Source organism: Epinephelus lanceolatus, chromosome 17, assembly GCF_041903045.1.
Source record: "Epinephelus lanceolatus isolate andai-2023 chromosome 17, ASM4190304v1, whole genome shotgun sequence".
Lineage (NCBI taxonomy): Eukaryota > Metazoa > Chordata > Actinopteri > Perciformes > Serranidae > Epinephelus > Epinephelus lanceolatus.
This window is the reverse complement of record NC_135750.1, coordinates 11,411,892-11,436,492: the sequence shown is the minus strand read 5'-3', so window position 1 is coordinate 11,436,492 and position 24,601 is coordinate 11,411,892. Positions and strand designations below refer to the sequence as shown.

Below are 24,601 nucleotides of genomic sequence, written 5' to 3'. Positions count from 1 at the left end.
ACAGAGCTGAGCCTTTCTGCCCGTTCTCTGGCTCCCAGCGTGACGTAACGCCGTGGGCGGAGACAGCGTCACCGCAAAGGATGCTGGGACTTGATGTTTTACACGCTGCTAACCATCTGACTCGAATACAGGTAGGATTATACCGATATTCACGTCGTTTTCTTACGGAACAAATGCAAAAACATAGTATAAACTTACTCTATTGCAAGTGAAAGTCCCAAACTCAAAATATGTGTATGTATAAATAAATTAGTAAAACAAATATCAGCAAAATACTGTGGTGAAAGGAGTATTGACAAAGTAAAAGTAGAATTACCAAACTGAAAAAAATACTCCATTACAGGTGAAAGTCCTACATTTAAAATTCCACTCGTGTTTAAATACATGAGTTAAACAGATGTCAGCAAAACGGAGTGGTGAAAGGACTATTGACATGTAATACCCAAGTAACAATACTCCATTACAAGTGAAAGTCCAGCATTCAAAGCATTCTGAGTATGTAGGCTATAAATAGACTAAATAAACAATAGAGCTGTCAGCAAAATACATATGTATTCTACCTGTTGTGAAATAGCTTTTTAATAAGTAAAAATAAAATTACCACCCTGTGATAAACAGAATTTCCTATTCAGAAATCAGAAATTTGGAGGGAAAAAAAATCAGAAATACTTTATTGATGACTGGGGGAAAACTGTCAGTTGCATAGAGACTTATTAGAATGATGATAATGATAATCATAATAATAATTATAATCAATTTGTGCCAAAACCTCAATTAAGATTCTAAATAATGTCGCTTGATGTTTAGGAGTTGTGTTTTGCTTATGGTGCCCTGTTGTGTGTTGGTGTTATGTGCAATACATAAGTGACTGATGTGCAGTACTATTATGTGTAGTATGTGTTTTAATATTTTTTTTATGGTGTATGCTTTTCATTTCATCTGGACTATTATTGTAAGGCAGCAATACTTGTGCAGCTCCTGAGTCCAAGACAAATTTCCCTATGGGGAAGTATAAAGTATAATAATAATAAAGTTTACTTGAGTAAAAGTAAAGAAGTATCCGATCAGTAGTGAAGCAAAAATATTCTCATCACATGGCCCCTTACAAAGTGTTAAGTTATGATGCATTACTGTGCAAGGAGGAGTTATGAATCAGATGGTTGTATGTACTACGCTTATACATGGATTAGCTGCTTGAAACATCTTACATCATTGTGTATCCTGGGTATAATCTATAATTCTGGGTCTAATATCTCAGTTTGCAAATTAACTAGTCGCTGCAGCTGTCAGATAAAAAAGTGCGACACCTTTAATAGAGTAAAACTCATATTTTAAGTCTCTTAAATATTAATTATCTTAAAGGTCAGTGCCTACAATCTAATGGCCGCAGTACTTGAGTAAACACTCTCCACCTTTGGGTGAAATCAATGACCACATCTGTCAAACACAAAGTGTTTTGGTTTGACACACAGCAGACGGTCTCATGAACTCACCTTGAACACCAGCAAGACCCTCAGCAGCTCGTCTGCCTCACTGCCTCCACGTTGAACTTTGATGTGAATCTGTGGGACTCAGGCTCCACAGACACACGTGACTGTCTCTCCCTTGTTTGCCCTTTTATGCTCGCTTTCATTTGAAACACCTGACGTACCATGAGTGCTTACATTTTCAGCCTGGGTGGACCCAACAGTTGTTTTAGTCTGTGTTGCTGCCACCTCCATCTTTATATTTATCTCCAGAATGCTGCATGTCTTCTTTCTACTGTAAACACACGGGTGTGTGGGTGCTATTATCTTCTAGAGATAATAAGTTTGTTTGTTTTGGAAACAGTTACATTACCCAAGGTCATACGGTATCTGGTTTCTTTGCTTTATCAGGCACAAAATATTTATTTTGCATCCAAAATAATGCAACCTGGACTTTGGAGACTTTCTTGACTGCTTGTGTGACTGTTTAAGTTTTTGCTATGGTTTGGTATAAATAATAAAACACATGTCTGTCACTGTCTTTGTGATTTAAGTCATAGAAATGATTTAATCTGCATCAAGCTACAGAACTGCATCGAAAACATTGTGTAAGAAAACTGTAGCATTTAAAAAAAAAGTCTCTCAATGTTGGGAAATCCTTATGAAGGCCTTCAGCCACACCTGGATTCAAATCCACGCCAAAAACTAATCACATGTTCATGACCTATCACCCTAATGTTCCACCAGATATCACTGAGTCTCTTTATTAGTTCTTGAAACAGCCTTGAGATAGTGGACAAAAAAACTAGAGATTCACTCTGCTGTAGTCCAACAATCTTGACTTGAACTTTGCTGCACAGATGGAACACACAAAACAAGTCAAATAAACCATTTAAACTCAATTAAACCCATATTTCTACAGGAAATTCTGCCCTGTAAGGCTCCTGGTTCCCTGGTGGTTAAGACATAGATCGTATCAGAGAACGTTATGAATTGTTGTGTTGCCCCATGCACAACGACAAAAAAAAAGAGTCTGACACAATGTCAAAGTAACACGTGCAAATATTCCAAGATATTATTAGGGAATAATGCAGAATATTGGGTACAGTTGATTAATTATTACATAAAAGGCTGGTCACAAGTCATGCACCTGATAACGGGGTCAATAAAACAGGTAATAAACTCAAAGTGAAAACTTAAAAATGACCGACTGTTGAAACAAACCTTAATAACTGTGTTTAAAGTACAACCCATATCTCAGAAAACAGGCACATATCAAATGTCATTAAGAGGTTTCACAGCTGTGGGCACGGAAAAGAACAAAGAAATCATTCGTATAAAATGACCTATCTCATCCGCAGACTTGAGAAGTGAATCCCTCCCAGATGTGGAGCAAACAACATCATTCCACTAGAGAACCAGCAGCTGTTTTGTCAGTCGTCCCAGAAGATCTCCAGTGTGTGAGAATGTGTGTATGTGCATATATATAATTGGTATGAGTGGGAGACAACTCCTTCAATGTGAGTTTAAGTGGAAAAATCAGGTGAGGCCAAGTACAGATTAAACAGACTCACACACTCGTACGTATACAGAGACAGACTTATTTTTATACAGCTGTAAAACACACACTTAACGTTTGCTAATAAAATACACGCCTGCTGCTATGCTGAACGCCAGAAGTGAGTAGTGGGCGTTGCAAGATGAGGCGTTTTCCAACGAGCTGCAGACACTGAAAGAGGACTCTGCCTTTAAGACTTAAGAAACATAAGAAACCATGTGTGCCTATACACACACACACACACACACACCTTACATAATCTTTGCACACGTTTTAATCTGTGTTTGAACCCTCCTGTTTACGTTGCTGTGGTTACAACACCAACACCTCTCCTGGACGTTTCCAAGGCTGGAAGCAGCAGACACACCTTCCTTTGATTCCATGGGTGAAGGCGCTCCAGCCGGTTCACTTCACTCCTGATGGATGTTTTGACAAGTGCTTCTCTTTCCAAGGGCCAATGGGCTGCACTTCTGTGTGAAGCGTCAGGAAATGATGAAAAATGTAGAGAGAGAGAGAGAGAGACACACACACACACACACACACACACATGCGGGGTGCATGGTCTGATTACGACACTCAAGTACACGGTGGATCCTTGAAGTATTTGTGTTTCACTTGCTTGAGTGCAAATCCATGTTATTCTGTGTAGTTAAAGGCATGTATGCAGCTGCAGGATGATTATTTTAGCTTGCAATGAAAATAATTCAACATTAACTGTACTTCCTGTGAGCACTTACTTAAAAATTAGAATAAATAAAGTAATAAAACACAGTATAACAAATAAGGAAAGTAAAGTTGTTGTCTTCATGTGCTCAATTTCACTGTTCGTGCGTTTTTTTAATGTCTAACATCAACTTTTATTCTGTTTGTATCGGATGAATACCCACCATGCTGCTTTGCAAGTTAAAGTAATGTGAACTTTAATATGATATGCCTGCAAAGACAGCCCACCCATCAGAAAAAATATGTTGGCATTGTACTTTCTGGAAACCACAAAAACATAAAATTTGTACGCTTCATGAGTATCATATAAAAAAATTAAAAATACCAGGTCTATTTTGCAAGTGTTAGTGGTGTTTTCTGTGGCTGGGTTTTGATGGTGGTGGTGTGTGGCTGCGAGTCACACATCGTCATGAGGACATCAACTCACCAGTCTGTAAACTCCTCTCCTGTCGACTTCTGCTAGGTAGCCAGGCTGAGGTTTTTCAAATGTAAACATCTGTAAACATCGAGGAAAGATGGGCACCAGCTGAACTGGCATCCTGCTAGGCATAGTTCAGGCTTTGGAAATAAACTGGACGACCTCGGTGCCGCATCAGCTTCCAGCGGGATATCAGGAACTGTAATATACTTTGATTCAGTGAAACATGGCTAAATCCTGGATGGCGCCATTCAGCCAGGAGGCTCTTTATCCATATGTTGATCTGACAGACAGGACTCTGCACTCTGAAGATTCTGGCAAGAGAAGGAGAGGGGGTATTTGCTTTACAACGAATACAGACAGATGTAACAGTGGGAATGTGAGGTGATGTCCTGTTCCTGCTGTGGATCACTGAGGTGGCTGCAGAGTCACAGTGCCACGTTCAGGAAGAGCAACTATGTGGCTGTCTGTTTGAGGTCGAGATGTCAGGAGACCAGAAACCATGCATTACCAGAACCATCTGGAAACATGGGCAGTTACAAAGCAGCAGCCAACGATGTAAGAATATGCAAAAAGACCGAATTACAGTGCACAAGAAAAAGGGGCTGATGGCATTTTACCTTGTATAACTCCATGCGACATCAGTGTTTGTAAAGTGATGTCAGAAGCTGACTTAATCATCAAGAGGTAGACAGGATGGTGGATGGTGTGTCTGGTTGAGACGCCTGCCAAGCTGCAGAATGGATTCGAGACCAACAAACAGCAAAACTGGTTGGTGATTTAGCAAACTGTCACTTTTTTTTCCAGTGGCTTTTTAGGCAACTAGATCTCATGCCAAAGTCGTCGATATTTTGACGTGAAAAGTCATTGACTAAACGTTGTGTGTTGTTTAAGGCCCAAAAAATGGATGTTCTTTTATTGAGACGTTGCTCCTTTTCCTGCAGATTGTGCCTCCTGATATATTTAAAATGTGATCTTTTCCAAACCACAAGCAAGTTAACCACCTAGTTTTTGTTCCTAAAACTAACCACACATTAACCACAGTGTTGTTGAAACATAAAGTTTCAACATATATGCTAAATAATAACATGCAAATTTAATGGTTTGCAGGACAATGCCAACATTTTTTCTGGCTGGGTTAGCAAAAATAGTTTGTTTTGTTTAATGATTGCAACAACAACACGTTTTTATTGTCTTATTTTCTTTATTTCAGTTGTTATGAAATGTTTTTCAAGGTGCTTGATAGAAAATCAGTAAAACAAGAATTGGTTAATAAATAAAACATGAGATGCAAGTGAAGATATATTACAGCAAATCTGAATTTCAGTAGATGACACTTAACATTCAACCAAGTTTTAAAAGTTAACCGTAAACTTTTTAAGAGCTTCTGTCATCACTTTTGGTTCCTGAAACAAGATTGCAAGACAATCTTAAGGACCTGCAGAGCAGCTGGCTGCAGAAGTCTGCAATAAAGCTCAATATGATCATTAAAATATTCATATCGACATTGTAAGCAGAGATGTAGAACTACAGTCTGTTGGTCTGCGTTAAGTTAAAACTCTGCTGCTGCATCCAGATTGAACTGGAGATAAAAAGTTGCTTCTGTCTGCAGAGGATAAAGAATGTTTTTGATGTGTCTTAGTTTCATCCCAAAAATACCGCACCATAACAGATATTCATAGCTCGGTAATAACATTTATAGTTTATGCTTTTGGCAAACAGTCTAATGCGAGTTAGCAAGTCATTGCAGCTCCTGTGTTTGACAGGACGCAGGTCTGCTACTGAATGTTTTGACAGAGATTGAACTATGACCTCAGGTTTATGAGGCGGTCTGCTCAGCAACTAAAGCACCTCCGACTGATCGAAAAAGGGCTTTAAAACACTGCTATTTTTAAAAAATAAATGGGGATTAAAATAGCTCATATTCTCATCTTTAAAGCTGTCTTATTTTGGCTCCTCACTCAAACAGATCTGTTTTTGCACTGAAACACTTACTTAACTTGATACATGTCCTTATTATGATGTAAGTGCCCCAAATCTCAGCAAAAGCATCTGTTCTGGTCCCATGTGATGCCGACAGTGGACAAGTGTGTGGGATTGCGCTAAGGGCAGACTGTTCTCAGCAAGCATTTTATCCTTTGTTGTTGTTGTGCGATAAGACCAAAACATAGCAACAGCTGGGCCGCGTTCGGCCGCACAAGGGAGTCAGGAGGGCTGCGAGGAGAAGTCTTCACTGGTGTGACAGGATTATGTGATAGAAACATGCTGTGCTCATGCGTAGCCAAATATTAAATAACACTACTGTCCCGTGTTTGAGGGGCCGAGCTGAGCGCTGTTGACATGCTGCCATGGTGACAGTAACCATGCACAGGATAATGTTTACAGAATGTTTAGCATATCACAAAGCAGGCACATAGGGTGACTGGACCAGATGAATCAATGTGTGTGTGTGTCTGTGTGTGTGTGTGTGTGTGTGCGTTGGCATCACAAGACTGAGCACATTTTAACTGACTGATATTTGTGTGTGTGCTACATTCTGTATTTGATTAACAAACTAAAGCCAATTGCTCATATTGTGAATGGATGCACTGTGGGACCAGCACTGCTTAACATTACTTCATTCCCCCACCAAGTATTATAACTACACAGTAACATTACCGTGTATGTGTGTGTGTGTGTGTGCGCGTGTGAAAGTTTCTGTATTATGTAATTCGTACATATGTTGCAGGACTGTACTATAACACACTCCAGATGTTGTTTTGTAGTAAACGAAACAGAAGGACACTTCTCTCACAGCAGCATTGCTTAATCTCTCTGAGGAAACTTGAAATCTTTTCTAATATGATTTAAAAAAAAAAGAAAATCTGCACCTGCCTGCATGCATCATAAGTTACACACATGCAGGCTACGACTGATATTTGGCAACTCTGAATACATCTAGGTCGTAAACTGGTTATGAGAAAATAAACATGCCAAGACAAGAGGAAGAAAAATGGCAAGGTGATTTCCCATCTCAGCTGTTGATGCTCAGCTGGCTGTGCAGCCAAGATGAGATAAACTGTGCTTTTGCAAAATTAGGCAATGACAATATCTGTGTCCAAAACTTAATGCCTTATTGTAAGCTGTATGAAAAGTTCTCATTCACATGTTGATGACATCATGGCAGGTATTAGCTGAACATTTAAGTAGCAATCTTTGTATTTCCTTTCCTTTCCTTACCAAAGTTTTGAGTTTTTTGAGTATGTCAGTGTCAGTGTCAGGGTCGGTCTGTCGGTTGATCCAGTACTTTGGTTCAGACTGAAATATCTTAACTGTTGGATGGCTTCCCAACATCCAGAACAAATGTTGGCACTGTACATTTCTGCAAACCACACATATGTTACGTTTGTATGTGTTGTATGTAGCTGATAAATTGGAATTTTGCGTTAAGAACTATTGCTCAGATAATATGGATTTTCATAAAATTTTGTACAGACATTCACGGTGTCCAGAGGATAAATCCTACTGACTGATTCCCCAGATTTTCCTCTCGTGCCAACAGCAAGTCAAGCTTTTTACTTTTTCAGTAATATTTTTCCACATAATGAACCACCACCAAATTGCTTTAGTTTTTCATGGTTCCCAGACATTCCATTGAGTGCCATCATGAGGTTTAAACTCAACAACTGCTGGATGAACTGCCATGAAATTAAAAATTGAATTGTAATCCCTTTGGTGATCTACAGCAGTGATTGCAAACTGGTCCAGCCATGGGGTCCAGATTTCTCCTTTTTGTGCTGTGGTGTGTCTGTGTCAATCTGCAGTTACACCTCCAAAACACTAGTTGGCGGTGGAGGTTTCTGTGAAAGCACTGTGAAGTTTAGTTGATTTAAAACACACATTAAACACACATTAAACATGGCTTAACAGAGACAATTTCAAACATAAGTACACAAATCAGCTTTACTATAACTCGCAGCATTCACAGACAAACACTTGTCTTTATCTGGACACATTTTCCCCATAAATACAACATGCTAATGTTATTAGCACAAGCCTATGGCATTTTACATTGTATAAATTAGCCTCGTGGGTAGCGATCCTTTCCTCTTCTCATAATGAAACCAGTGACAACAGCAACATTTAACAAAGGTAACGGTACATAATTTTGCTCCATTACAACTCACAAGGTTCACTGACAAAACAACTGTCTATACTAAACACATTTTCCAAATAAATACAACATGCTAACTTCATTAGCACAAGCCTATGGCATTTTACATTGTATAAATTAGCCTAGTGACGAGCGGAGCATTTTCACTGTCACTGTAAGCAAGCTATGATGCTAATTTTAGCATTTAGCTAATTAAACCACTGTGCTTACAGCCTCACAGAGTTAGTGTGTCTGACTCTTAGTCTTGTTGTAGGATATGCACAAAGTGATAATACATTTTAAAATCGTAATTCACATAATAAACCAACCCATGCAGCAATATAACAATTAGCATTCCCTGTAAAATTTGACGGTTTCACCTTGTATCCAAAGGCTTCAGTGCAATTCTGTGTTTTACCCTTTTTGCATTTGAACCTGTGCACACGAAATATGCCATGTTGTTGACTATATACTAAAACTTCACTGTAAGCTGGTGACAGCTTAATTTTTGTTACCCACAAACGCTGCACCACATTTTACAGATTGTGTTACTCTGTTTTCTCTAAATCCCTCAGATAATACAAACAGATGGAAAGATACACACATGAAAATCACCATCAGCAGTTCAGTTTCCTCCACAGCACGACAGTGATGATGACATTTAGATCTGGCGTCCTGCGGCTCACCCACAGATCAAACACCATCAGCTGGACCTTTAGGGAGCTGTCTCGGTAATGATGATAGTGATGATACAATTTGAAAGAAGGTGGGTAAGCTGTAGTCGAGGAGCACCGTATTGGCTGTAGCCAAGATGTAATAGGAAAAGCTCTGGAATTGGACCAGTACATTAAATATTTAAACATATATTAAATGATAATACTCGTGACTTTTTTTATGGTTACTTATCTATACTGTGCATCTGTTCTTGTACTTTTGCTCCTCAGTAAAGATAATCTTATCTTACTTTTTAGGTTTGTGCTTAGGATCAAAAACATTTCCTCCTTAAACAGAGGAAGAAGTCATTTGCAGTATCTCTCTGCTCAGTGCACAAAACAAGTTTAATGTAATCCATTGCAGTAAATATAAACGTTTAGGGAATGAAATCATCCCCTAAATACTGTCATCATCATAAATTGTATTGCCACATACACAACTGTATACACTTCTTGCTTCATGCCTCTTTGTTAACAGGGACAGCAGTTGATTTGAAGCCAGGTTTAATCTCAAGTTTTCCAGAACAATAAATAAAGGAAATCGCTGTAAATATAATCACATGACGTGTTTCAAAATAATTAGGGTAAATGTAAACCAGATGTAGACTGTAGCCATAAATTGAGTTTAACTAAATGTTACTGGAATTCTCCTTTAATTAAAGTTCATCTGAGTCAATTTCATCAACCATGTGCTTCCATTATGTTTCATCAATCATCTCGCCTTTTGTCTCCCATCATAATTACGATTTAATAGAGCGTTTTGTCCACGTCAGGTTACATATATTGTGACAGGAACACACGGCGTAGTCCTATGAGACTTTGGGTGTCACTGCATGTAATTACAGAGTCGACTGTAATTAGGTATGGTGTCGTCACTAAGCTCACCAAACACTGTAATTGGCTGCGGATAGACAACGAGGCTCTCATTTTACACTGAGCTAAAGGAGCATTTTAATAACAGCCTGTCAGTGAGGCTGTTATCTATTTTCCAGTGGTTGCATTACGTGGTGGTGTACTATGGCCTTATTTGAAATGCTAGACTCTGTGTACAGAAGATGATTAACCGTTTACACACACAAAAGAAAATTGCTTGGGGATTTTCACAAGTGTAACATTACTCCTGTGCACACACCAGCCACAACTCTGCACAAATACTCAATGATTCAAACACAAATACTCTGGTAATATTGTGTTTTACATGTTAAGGCTGGTGAAATTTTCTAACAACTTCCATGAAAATACAAAAATGAATGCACTGATTCTGAGCTCTGTCTCTGCATCCAAAGCTTGACTTATCTTATTCCTTAAAACCATAGAGCTACATGCTTTCAAAAAATATCTAAACATTTCAGTGAGGCCCAACGTCATATTGTAGATGGCACTGTATTTTATTTTCTATGTCCTGTTGCCGTAAATACTTCCTAGAGCCAAATTAATATTACCCTACCACATCATATTTACTCATGAGTGACGTGCTAAAAGCTACAGTGCTCAGCTTTAAATGAAATTACTGAGCCTTTTTTGAAAATGGAGATATATACAGTACAGGCCAAAAGTTTGGACACACCTTCTCATTCAATGCGTTTTCTTTATTTTCATGACTATTTACATTGTAGATTCTCACTGAAGGCATCAAAACTATAAATGAACACATGTGGAGTTATGTACTTAACAAAAAAAGGTGAAATAACTGAAAACATGTTTTATATTCTAGTTTCTTCAAAATAGCCACCCTTTGCTCTGATTACTGCTTTGCACACTCTTGGCATTCTCTCCATGAGCTTCAAGAGGTAGTCACCTGAAATGGTTTCCACTTCACAGGTGTGCCTTATCAGTGTTAATTAGTGGAATTTCTTGCTTTATCAATGGGGTTGGGACCATCAGTTGTGTTGTGCAGAAGTCAGGTTAATACACAGCCGACAGCCCTATTGGACAACTGTTAAAATTCATATTATGGCAAGAACCAATCAGCTAACTAAAGAAAAACGAGTGGCCATCATTACTTTAAGAAATGAAGGTCAGTCAGTCCGGAAAATTGCAAAAACTTTAAATGTGTCCCCAAGTGGAGTCGCAAAAACCATCAAGCGCTACAACGAAACTGGCACACATGAGGACCGACCCAGGAAAGGAAGACCAAGAGTCACCTCTGCTTCTGAGGATAAGTTCATCTGAGTCACCAGCCTCAGAAATCGCAAGTTAACAGCAGCTGAGATCAGAGACCAGATGAATGCCACACAGAGTTCTAGCAGCAGACCCATCTCTAGAACAACTGTTAAGAGGAGACTGCGCGAATCAGGCCTTCATGGTCAAATAGCTGCTAGGAAACCACTGCTAAGGAGAGGCAACAAGCAGAAGAGATTTGTTTGGGCCAAGAAACACAAGGAATGGACATTAGACCGGTGGAAATCTGTGCTTTGGTCTGATGAGTCCAAATTTGAGATCTTTGGTTCCAACCGCCGTGTCTTTGTGAGACGCAGAAAAGGTGAACGGATGGATTCCACATGCCTGGTTCCCACTGTGAAGCATGGAGGAGGAGGTGTGATGGTGTGGGGGTGTTTTGCTGGTGACACTGTTGGGGATTTATTCAAAATTGAAGGCACACTGAACCAGCATGGCTACCACAGCATCCTGCAGCGACATGCCATCCCATCCGGTTTGCGTTTAGTTGGACGATCATTTATTTTTCAACAGGACAATGACCCCAAACACACCTCCAGGCTGTGTAAGGGCTATTTGACCAAGAAGGAGAGTGATGGAGTGCTGCGGCAGATGACCTGGCCTCCACAGTCACCGGACCTGAACCCAATCGAGATGGTTTGGGGTGAGCTGGACCGCAGAGTGAAGGCAAAGGGGCCAACAAGTGCTAAACACCTCTGGGAACTCCTTCAAGACTGTTGGAAAACCATTTCAGGTGACTACCTCTTGAAGCTCATGGAGAGAATGCCAAGAGTGTGCAAAGCAGTAATCAGAGCAAAGGGTGGCTATTTTGAAGAAACTAGAATATAAAACATGTTTTCAGTTATTTCACCTTTTTTTGTTAAGTACATAACTCCACATGTGTTCATTTATAGTTTTGATGCCTTCAGTGAGAATCTACAATGTAAATAGTCATGAAAATAAAGAAAACACATTGAATGAGAAGGTGTGTCCAAACTTTTGGCCTGTACTGTATTTATTTGTGACTCTGAACCAGTGAGCTGAAAGCCACAGACAGGGTTGGAAAGTACTGAGAGAATGGACTTACATGTTGTTGGTTTTCAAGGTCAAGGTCAAGTTAAGCTTTATTACAGCACTGCTGCTATATGCACGCACATCACATGCTGTGCTTAAGGCACCAGTGCCAGGAGGGGCACCAAAACAGCCCAATATGATCATCATCAATCATAATCACACGTACTGCATTAACTCTCTCAGATAAGGCCCTCTAAGACACAACACAGTTTAAGCTGCACTGTCGCTGATTCAGTGAACACGACGCAGTGGCAGCGGAAGCTCACTTTTATGTTATTATCGGGTTAATAATACAGCCAGTTGCCTCGGTTTTTTTTAAACTTAAGCTTGTTAAAACATACTTGCAATCAACAATGGGACAGGAAAGTCTAACTGGTCGTGCTGTCTTTAGTATCAACACAGAACTCATATGGGAAACTGTCATATAATGACAGCCACCCTGCAGCCAGGAAATACAGATGTGTGCCTCTGTAGAGCCTCCAGCAACTGCTAGCGTGTCTGTAGTGGAGTATATATGCAGAGTTTATAAAGTTTGGTGACTTTTCCTCTGTTATATGAGAGCATAACAATAAAGCATTTATGCTTAGGGCACCCACATGGCCAGCAGTGGCCCTGCTTTATTATTCCAATTCAGGTGGTCAAGGTGCCTAAAACAAACATTAAAACAGATAAAAAAAAGAATTATATACAATATAGTTCCTTCCTTACATCAGCCAAACACAGATATATATGCACAAACACGAAGAGCACTTGCAGGTACCTTGCTCTAGCCAACGCTTGGTCAAGCCCTCAGGAACAGCGCCAGGCTTTGAAGGCAATTTGACATAATAGGTTTTCCCATAGACTTACATTGTTAAAGAGATGCCTGTAAATCAGTTAATTCATTTTTTTAGCGTCACAACCCCTCTGAAACGACTTGTTTCATCTATTTGGTACAATAACATTTCAAAAGTCTAGAAGAGCCACCAGATTAAATCATTTCATCCTGATTCAAGTTAACAGAGGCAAAACCGGAAGCTAGCTGCCTGGCTGGCTGAAGTCTCTGGTGTGCATGCATGTGTAAACATAGTGGAAGATGCGGGTAATTTTACACACAGAAGTCGAACCTTTTGGCGCTGCATCCATTTCTCTTTATACATCCATGATTTGGCCTTTTAATTAAATTTATTGACTAAAACAAAAATGAAGAATGATGACAGCCTTGTCCTTTAAAGGTCCAGTGTGTATAATTTACATGTAGTGGTATCCAGCGGTGAGGTTGCAGAACTTAAACTTTTCCTATGTGCCAAGCTTGTATAACTATGGTGGCATATGCAAAAACACAAACACAAATGGCCTGATCTGGAGCCAGTGTTTGATTTGTCTGTTCTGGGCTACTGTAGAAAAACAACATGGCAGACTCCACGGACGAGGACCTGCTCCTCATGTATTTATAAACAGCTCATTCTAAGGTGATGAAAACACAATTCTGATTTCCAAGTGATTATAAACTAATGAAAACATACTTATGGATAGTATATTCCTTTTCTACCAGTTGACTCCCCTAAATCCTACACACTTAACCTTTAAAGTGCAGTCAATTGTAAAAGTATGTGAAAGATATTTTAGCAACCAAAAGTGGAGAGGGTGCACGGAGAAGAAAAACATGTTGACATTGAATTTTTGACCTTTGAGCAGTCAACAAATACAATCTCAGTTGTCATGGATATGTTGTGGGTACATTTGTCCTAAATTATTGGCTTAAATTGGCCTTAAAATGTTATGTAAATGTTCTTGTTTGTACCACAAAAGGTTTCATCCAATCTATTTATATCTGACCTAAAAAATGTTGGCTTGCGATTCAGTTAATTCTACTTGTAGTTAATTAATATTCAATCTCAAAACAATTTTTTTTGCTATTTAACTATTTAGACACATAATTACTGCAACACAAATGCATAGCATACACACACATGCACATAGATCAATTCACTTACAACACAAGTAAGTTCAAACACACTCAGTGTGTGCTAACTTTGTGGACACACACCACAGGAAACATGAGCATGCACAGACTCATAATAACCCCAGAAAACACATGAAAATAACCCACAGGACACACGCAAAACATAACACGGCACACCCTCCCCTCTCTCTCTCTCTCACACACACACACACACACACACACACACACACACACACACAGTTCAAGCAGTCAACCGACGAGGATCTAGATTCTCCTGAAGGCAGCGGGGTCATCGTCATCACCATGGCAACAGGCAACACAGTGATGCAAGCGAGCATGATGTCATTGAATAAATCTGTCGTCCGTGGCCTGCGGGTGTTTTTATAACCACAGGAATTGTGGGGGGGATTTTGTACTTTTGGTATTGAGTAAAAATCTGGCAGTGCTCTGAAATGCAAAACGACGAGACAATAGGGAGGATTTCTCAAAGAGGTTTATTCTTTCAAAATACATGAATAAGCCTTCATCAAAGCACGTCTGCTATCACAGTGCATACATGTCACAACACAGGAGTGGAAATGCTTCACATGCCCTTTAGGGAGACACAGCAGAGGTAGTTGAGAGGAGTTTGGAGCAGAGAGGAATTCATAACATTATATCTGTTTACATGAACTGCAACGTCCCAGTGTTAACCACACAAAGTAAAAAATCTGAATAGAAGGGGGCTATGTACTCAGTATTTAAATTTTAATGGCGTAATAAAGAACCAGCATGTAGGATTCAGGGGGATATATTAGCAGAGATAGAATATAATACAATAAGTATGTTTTCTTTAGTGTATAATCACCTGAAAATAACAATCATTGTGATTTTGTTGCTTTAGAATGAGCCGTTTATATCTACATAGGGAGCAGTTCCTTACCTACAGAGATCAACATGTTGCACTGAACCAAACACTGGCTCTAGATAGGGCCATTCATGTGTTCATGTCGGCCACTATAGTTAGCAGCCCCTCCACAACGGGTGTCGGAAAAACACAGATTTTGTTTCCCTGAAACTGCTTTATTCAGTGTTTTTACCGACTTAAATAACCAACTCTGAGAGACCTCTGCTGATAATTCAGCTCCCGGTAAAAACCTCCTGAACGTCTGGATCTTACATCATCAGAGAAAAAAGGTGAGCACAGATTAGCAGGTGCTAGGCTGGCGGCTTGTCTCCAACATGCTAAACAGCTTTGGAGAAATACATATTTGTAATGTAAAGCTACTTTATTCAGTGTTTTAACCAGTTTTAATCACCTGGGGTCTCATTTATAAACATTGCCTACGCAAAAAACAAGGCCTGAACAATGCGTAGTACTACACTTGCTACGCCACTTCCCACGGAAAAGTTGTGATCTATAAAAACAGACTTGATGGGAGAAACTTTGATCCATGTTTACGAACATTTTGGAGATAGGAAATTGGCAACACAGATGTTGAGGTGGAAGCCTGATTGTAGAAATTGTCTAATATTTTTTGGCGCATGCCATTTTTGGTATGGATCCAATGCATTGTTTTATAAAGAACACCCCTGGTCGGTCTGTTTTGGAGGAAGAGACCTTTGCAGATAATTCAGCTCCTGCTAAAAACCTCCTGAACAATGAATGATGAAGGAATTCTAACTGGGAGAAGTTTCAGCTGGATGCAATCTGTATTCGTCACCACAAAATGACACTAAATCCCCTTAATCTAACACACTTTAGATTTATAAGCCCCAAATGTTAAAAGAAAACATCCATAGGTATTATTTATTAAGAGTTTAGCACTCCAAAACTCAGATAATCTTCTTCATCAGGGCTGTGTAGCTGTGGTTTGATCAAATTTTCATTTAAATATTGCTAAAAGTCTGATTACTGCATGGAAATACATGACAACCCGCCCACTTCATACCACAGACAAAACAACACAGACATAAACCACATGCAGAAGGTATCCTAAGGCAGTCATGTAGCGTTGGGTGCAACACAGAGACCGAAAAGTTCAGTAAGAACTCAGCTTCTGAAATAGTGTCTTCAGTAGTATAATTGCAGTTCATGTAAATCTTATAAAATGCTTTCTACATCAGGTGATTTGCTTTAAGATGTCTGCTTTTTTTTTTTTTTTAGAAAAATGGTTAGTTGGTTTTGTACATAGATTAGAACAAAAATCACCATGACAATCTTAAACATAAAAAAATGCACTCACAATATTACCCAATAAGGTCCATACTTTCTCGCAAGTGTTGCCAATTTTACCAGAAACTGTCCACCATTTTAAACTTTATAAAAATACATTATTGTGTGATGGGAATAGCGGGGCACAGAGGTAATCCCAGCAGCATGTGGGATTCAATTTTCTGTCAAGGTAAGAGTATAAACAGAGCTACAGTATTACATCCTCACAGTTTGGCTCTCCTGTTTCTACCAAACAAGAACACAGTGTCCCTTAAAATGTGCAGCAGGAACATTGATGAATGTACAGCAGAGTGACAGCAGATTTACAGCGCAGGGAGCTCCCTCCTCAAGATTCAACATCTGACTTCACACACGACTTTAAAATAAGAGCACAATGTAATCCGGTGCAAACCAATCAGAGGGATTCAGATTCATTATTTATCATGTTAAAGGACACATAAATTCTCCAGTACATTAATATAACTGGGCAGAGACAGAGGGAACAGTCAGGGGAACACAACATATGCTGGTATATGTGTTTAGTCCTACAGCATGAATAGGTAAAAAATTTACTATTAAAGAAATATTCTGCTGTATTAGGCGTGCATCCAGACGAATGTAAACAAGTCTTTGTGAGATTGGCACATGTGATGCAGAGTCTGTAGTCTGCCTTTCAACACTGTGGGTCTGCCAAAGGTTTGGAAAATATACCTATTTGGTTTGTTGCTCAGAGTTAGAAGAGAAGATCAGTACCACTCTTGTCTTTGTACACTAAATAGTTAGCTACACCAAGTGGCTGATTAGCTTAGCTTAGCTTAGCATAAAGACTGGAAACGGGGGGAAACAGTGAGGAAGCTGCTGCGCCATGACAAGAAGAAATGAGATTTAGAGATGTTCGTATACAGATTTTATTACCTCTATTACAGAGCCAGGCTAGCTGTTTCCCCCTGTTTCCAGTCTTTGTGCTAAGCTAAGCTAACTGGCTGCTACAGTTCAGTTCAGTTCGGCACACATTTCTTTCTGTTTCCACTGTAAAAAGTTGTGGATGGTACCAATAGAACCGTTCTGTACCGTCCCCATGTTTGGTCCCCCCTCTGTTGGGGTACCTAGCACACAGATCTGGTACTAAAAGGTGGAGCTGTGAACACTGCAGTCTGATTGGTCAATAGAGGACGGTCACTCTGCTCAGGGCTGAGTTGTGGCTGGTTTTGAGGCTCATGTAACCACTGTTCATACTGTGGAGAGTTTTATTAGTAAACTATAAAACGAAAGGATGTTTTGCTGCCTCTCACAGTTGACGACGTGAATCAACACACCTTAAATTTCACTGTGACAACTTTGACCATCACTTTATTTTTTATATAACATACACTTTTAGTAATGAGTGGATTGTTAAGCATTTATCTATATTAATTTTGACCGGATTATGTGAACTGCATATATTCTAATCCTCACTTGGAGAAAAGAAAAAGCGTTGTGGAGCGTCGTTCCTGTGGGCTCCAGCAACACTAAACCCCTGAGCTTGCCTGAGAAGGACTAAATGCACAAACCCACTATTTTTAAACATCCCATGGAGAAATACTCTCACTGCAGCCCATTTTATTTTGTTCTGAAAATGTCCATGCATCCATCCATCCATCCATCCATCAGACTATCACAAGGTTGACACATAAAACAGACAGCCATTCACACCTATGGGCAATTTAGAGTCAACAACTTACCTAATCTACATGCACGCTGACACGTGGAGAACATGCAAACTAAACACAGAATGGCCAGAATGGCAACACTGCACCACTGTGCTGCCTCACAAAAGTGGTATTGATCTTCCCATATAACTCTCAGCAAGACAGTAAATATGCAAGATGTGGAATTATTCCTTTAAAGGTAGAACACATGGTCAAGTCAAAGAGCTCACTGATTTAGGGATCAGTCTGTCCAAAATGCAAGACGTGAACTGGGTATAATTTATCATTAACAGAGTACAGTTATCTTTTTTTTTTAAAATAATGTGATTATGTTATTTTCCAATTACCCTTACCAATTTTATCATCCATTATTTTAACAGTCTCACTTATAACTGGACAAATACCCCACAATCTAAAGACTGATCATTGTTTTAAAGGTCCAGCGTGTAGGATTTAGGAGGATATATTGCCAGAAATGGCACATAATATTCATGACTATGTTTTCTTAAGTGTACATCCACCTGAAAATAAGAATCCTCATGTTTTCATTACCTTAAAATGAGCCATTTATATCTACATATGGAGTGGAGTTCTCTTCAACAGAGTCCACCTTGTTATTCTACAATGGTCCAGAAGAGACACAGCAAACAGTGGCTCTAGATAGGGCCATTTGCGTTCTCGCATCAGCCACCATAGTTTTCTGCAACATCACTGCTAGATGCCACTAAATTGTACAGACTAGACCTTTAAAAACAAAATGATGTGTTGTATTTTTTATAAATCCAATACTATAAAGTCAAAATAAAGAGTTTTACTGATTCTTTTGTACACAAAAGGGAAGAAAAATCAAGCATTCTGACTCAAACTCAGTCTTTTCCCTCTCACTTCAAACTACAATTTAGCTGCATGGTGGCTTAGATTTTACAGTTATTCTTCATTTCTTTATTTTGCTTCCCTTTCCCCACAGTGCAGGCACCAAAACATCCCCACATCTCCACGACATGTTCCAAAACAGCATTACTCCTGTGTGCTTTTACTCTGTGTTATTGTTGGTGAAAGAGTCATAAACAAAGTGTAAAGTATGAGCAGGTTGAAAAACATATATTGCATGGATGCAGACTTCACCTGACCTGCAACAAGGATCTATCCAACAGCCTCCACTCTGTCCAGCAAAGTGGAGCGTTGCTGAAAATAAAAAGACACAGTACAAATGCTTTCCCATCACCACCTTCAAACCAAACATTTTCTCTCCCACAGGAGATGCAGGCACAAAACACAAGTTAAGGAGAACACCATCGACCTGAACTGAGAACGATGACGGTTTGCAGCTGAGCACCTGGTAATGAGGGGTTACCACTTCCTGTCACACACCAGACAGGACTGACGTAAATCTAAACACAGTATCAAGAAGCAAGCAACTAAGGAAGGTACTGTTGTTGTGGGAAGCCTGAACGGGTGAGAATTTCCTTGACAATATGAAGCGATCAGCACTTTTAAAACCTATTCTTGGTTCCCACGACATAATGCAACAACAATCCTGTTCTTGACATTTCTGCTTGTAAGCAACCGGAAAAAATAAAAAAGTTTTCACATTTTTTTGTTGACAAAAACATTATTTTGTGCTGAGACTCCTTCACACATTTACATAAATGTTTCTCTATAATGCAGATATAAGGTAGGCAACAAACACTGTGCGGACAAAACAATCGTCCCACAGTTATAGTCAGTATATTCACCGTTAAATCTCTCTGTGAGCTTTCAGAGAGAGGGCAAACAGAAATAAAAAAGTGACCCTGAGTTGGTACATGGCCCATTATGGGGGTGAAAAGTTCCAACAAGCTGCACATAGAAGTGAAACAAACTAAACACTATTCTGATTTACATTAATTATATAACATATATTCTCACATTGTGCATGTACATATTCTGTCTTGCACCTCTACGTGCAGCATTTTAAAAATTTCACCCACGCAGGCCAAAGCAACTGTTGCAGGATCAGGCAGCTGACTGGTGTGCGTGTGTGAGACAGACAACATGGAGGAGGGAGACTGATGCATCATCCCAGTCAGTCCCTTAAACCACAGTGACCTCCTCCCTCCTCCTGCTCTGCTGCCCCCACTCCATCCATAGACAGGATGCCCAGGTGAGTCGTTGGGCTCCTGGGCTTCATCTGACGGCTCAGTCCCCCACGCTGAAGGAGGAACTCTGGGGCGAGGCCGTCACGTCCTCAGCTTTAAGATGACTGTGGCCAGGATGAGGAAGAAAGTGTTCCAGCCCAGGGTGACGGCGAAGCCTCGCCACACCATCATCCGAGACAGACCCCAACCTGTTGGAAAGATTTATGGATATATTCACTTTTATTTAAATACAGGAGGCTGAGGGTGGACATGCTGCATGATGGGGGTCATCCCTGTGTGTAAACAGGTGGCTATTAACGCTTGTCAGATGTTAACTAAACACAAACAGTCTTAGAAGAACTTTGGCTTAATAAAATACAGTTTTGTTACCTTAACTTAGCAAAAAACCTGGAAACAAGTGGAAACAGCTCACCAGGCTCTGTCCAAAGGTAAAACCAGCTACCTGCCAGCATCTCTAAAGCTCACAAATCGTGTCACATCTTGTTTGTTTAATTCATACAACAAAAGGCTCTATGTCTCTGTCTCCAGTCTTTATGCTGAGCTAAACTAACCAGTTGCTGGCAGCAGCTTCATAATTAATTGCCAGATATGACAGTAAAATCTATCTCCTCTCCAACTCTCATTTCACAAAATGTCAATCTCTTTCTTTGAATTGGCAGAAATTTGATTTAAATCTGAAACCATCTGATCAAAGAAAATGATAATGAGCCAGACATTTAATGCCCGTTCTCAGTACTTGACAGTTTTAGCTACATTTTTGGCTTCCTAATTTTATAAACTGCACAACGTACTTTAAAATGAATATAAAATAAGGCATCTAAGAGTCAAAGTAATCCTGTGAAGCAGTGATGAGCTGCCTCACGGGTTATAAGAGTGATCACTTGGACCATTAAACAAACTAGTTTTGTAGGTTTAAGTAAATGAAATGTCCTCTTCTCACTCTATGTCTACCACTACACTTGAGCAAGGCAAGGCTGCTCAGCTGCCAACAGCACTATGCAAGTGTTTCACTGTATGTACACGACAGGTCATCAGCTAACTTCCCTCGAATACATAGTCCACTGTGGGTCTGTAATATTCATACATAGGAAGGAAAGTGTCACGTAGAGTATCTTTTGCATAATAGATCACACTGATGAAGGCTCTAATTAGTATTTACTGTAAACAACAGTTATGGTGATGACACATGAGTGACAAGATCAAGTGGGGTTTATCCTCTCTCGGGTTCACATGTCCATTAGATAAAGTTGTGGGAAATCTGAACTCCTCTCAGACTGGTAAAATTGTTGAACGAAGAATCCAAAATAGGCAAACAAGTAGCTGGGGATCATGTTTAACAGCAGCAGAAATTGAGCACAGAGTTAGTTCAGGCAGGGCGCCATGTCAAGCTCAGCTCACATCCCAACTGATGGAGCAGCTAAATGATGGAAGGGAGTCAGCTGATAGATCATATGATTCCTTTCTATGCAACCAATTGGCGAATCTCATTCAGGGTGGCCTATTTAAACTGCTCTGGTCTGCCTACTGTTGCTGCTTCCTCTGCAAGCCGCTTTGTAACCTACCTCCACCCCAGCTCCTCCATCTCATGCTGTGTCTGACTTATCAATGTAATTTCTGTTTGTCATTGATGCTGCTCTGTTCTGTTTCTGGGGGGTCTTTGCTGCTGCTCTCCCATGCTCTTCCATGTAGGCGCATGGAAGGGCAGGGAGGTTTGCTCTCTCTGCGTAAGGCTTTTTGCGTAGGCTCGAGGAAAGGCAGAGGGGCCCCAGAACAGAGCCATACCACCAAATATAATACTGCAAATGAAATAAAGTTTTCTTTGACCAAAGTAGTCCTGGTCATATATCCAGTTGTATGCTCAATGCTTCCCAAAATCATGCATAGTTGCTAAAACATTTCTGCCCAGGAGTAGTGTGCCCTAAACACGAAGAGAACACGCATGCATATGAGCTCCACTTGAGCAAAGTTCAAAGCATGTGCATGCTCAGGTAGCCACGCATGAGACTATTTGTACTGACGTGTTTTAGATTGTAACGTTTTAGCGAAAATTAATATGTTTGGGAATTACTGAGCATACAGCTGGATAAAGGAGACTTGGATTATACTGTACGAGTTGTATGAGAGGTTGTAAACAGATGTTTTGATATAGTTTTGCCGTTGTTAAAGGTGGTCCCTGTTTACTTATATTCAAGAAGCATGTTCACCTTTTTTGGATTCTCTATGTACTGTGGGGGCTACAAAAAACTGGAGTCTTTCTCATGAATTCAAGGTAGTTCACAGTGTGTGACTGATATACAAATGGTCATTTTGTGGTTGAAGTGTTCCTTTAACTCGTGGTTTTATCAAATGATGCTGATCTGTATCATATACTGACATCTGTTTTTAATGTCTCTACACTACTGTCACTGTGTTTTCCTTTTTTTTTCACTACAATTTCAGTGCATATGTTGTATTACCATAATTCATATAATGAAGTTTATTCCTGATCTTGAAAACAGCAGACAATGTGGGATGATGACCCAAAAAGAACACACACAGCACACATGTTCTTATACTCTGGATACAAACTGATCCAGGCTGTAGTGAATGCTTGGATGTACATATAAGATATATAACATAAGGGATGAGACACTAAGGTTCAAGTGACTCCAATCAATGAATGTTGCAGGATGCAGTTGCAAAGTTAAGCTCACCCCCCCAATTGAATTCTGACATTGTCGATTTCTGCCTATGTCTCGTCTTCCACCTCTACCTTTACGATAGGGTTTTAAAACAGGAAACGTCTCCTCTGACTTCCTGTGCATGCATGTATGTGTATCATGTAACATGGAGGGAGCCTCGGACGGTCGTCAGGTCTTATTGTTCGGAGACGTCGAGGTCAAGAGAAGAAGAAAAGATTGAGAGACATTGAAACCACAATACCTTCCATCCCAGGAAGCTGAGTTACACAGGATCCAGAGCTGATTAAAGATTTAGACGACTGGCGATGTTGTGCATAACAATCTGAGCCGCGTGCATGCATCTGACCCAAACACATGCTGCCTGCACACCAGGCAAGCTACAGGGACATTATGAAACTGAGCGTTGTGTAACGTGTGCGTGTGCATTACCTCTGTACATGATACAGCGAAGGGCTTCAGAGGCGTAGGTCTGAGGAAGAGCCAGGCTGACGTAGCGGAGAGGATACGGGATACACTCCACAGGCCAGATGATACCTAATGTACAGGACAGAGAGGAGACCGTCAGCTATACCTGCTGTTAAAATGTTCTCTCCCAATAATGGACCCCATGAAGCATCTAAACAATCTCTGGGAATGAGAATCTCTTCTCGTGTTTTTGCCTTGTTGTGATGAGAACAAAGCAAAGAAGGAAGGAAGTGGTAACAAAAAATACCAAGATATGACGTTCATAGTTCAATCATGAAACCTGAAAACAACTGCCTGACAAATAACCTCACCACAAGGTTTCTGAGCACTTTAAGGATGTCCGAGGTTCAAAGATTATGTGATATGACGGAAACTCCCAGAACATCTACTAAATAGGGTGTGAGGTAAAATTTTCTTACTTGCAGTAAGAGTTCAAGTAAACATCGAGCCTTTCAGATTTCTTTATAACTTCCAGTGTAGACAGGCTGCTTGAAGGATGGACAGTTAATAGTTAAACACACAAACACACATGCACACGCAGGCCTACCGCTGATGATGAGGTTGGGGTAGAAGATGCCCAGGGCGGCCTGGTTTGCACTCTGCTCGTCATCGATTGCCGCCGAGATGACGAGGCCAAACGAGATGCCGGTGATGCCCTGCAGCACGATCAGAATTATGACCAGCACCAAGGAGCCTTCATTAGGCATCTGCAGAGAGGGAAAGAGAAATGAGGTAGAGGAGTGAGAGAAGGTGAAGATAAGAGGCTATTTTCATCACAACGCTGCTCTGGACCTAAAGTGGAATAAAATGATCAAAAAAGAGTGCGATAAGGAGAATTACAGACAGAACAAAATGACATTTGCAGAGCGATATATACTATATGTTTACATGCACAAAATCTAAATGACCATATATCCCTTCTGTGCGGAGTTTGCATGTTCTCCCCGTGTCAGTGTGGGTTTTCTCCGGGTACTCCAGCTTCCTCCCACAGTCCAAAGACATACAGGTTATGGTGACTCTAAATTGTCCGTAGAACATGAGTGTGAATGGTTGTCTGTCTCTATGTGTCAGCCCTGTGATAGTCTGGTGACCTGTCCAGGGTGTACCCTGCCTCTCGCCCAGTGTCAGCTGGGATAGGCTCCAGCACCCCCGTGACCCACCAACAGGAAAAGTGGTTACAGAAAATGTACTGTAACCATGGTGATCTGTCACATGACTGGTAAATGAGCTGTATATGAGGAGACTGGAA

General features: G+C 40.2%; 1 protein-coding gene across 5 annotated transcripts in view; it reads right to left on the bottom strand.

Moving 5' to 3' along the window:
- Positions 1-16,795: 16,795 nt before the first annotated feature.
- The window catches only part of abch1 (ATP-binding cassette, sub-family H, member 1), a 34,759-nt gene continuing 26,953 nt past the window's right edge, over positions 16,796-24,601 (bottom strand). For all 5 annotated transcript variants that reach the window (XM_033613627.2, XM_078176322.1, XM_033613628.2 and 2 more), the window contains exons 18-20: positions 23,900-24,059; positions 23,317-23,421; positions 16,796-20,394 (exon numbers count right to left, since the gene is read on the bottom strand). In XM_033613627.2, coding sequence (XP_033469518.2) covers positions 20,288-20,394; positions 23,317-23,421; positions 23,900-24,059 — 372 coding nt within the window. In that variant the 3' untranslated portion in view covers positions 16,796-20,287. The remainder of the gene's footprint in view (positions 20,395-23,316; positions 23,422-23,899; positions 24,060-24,601) is intronic.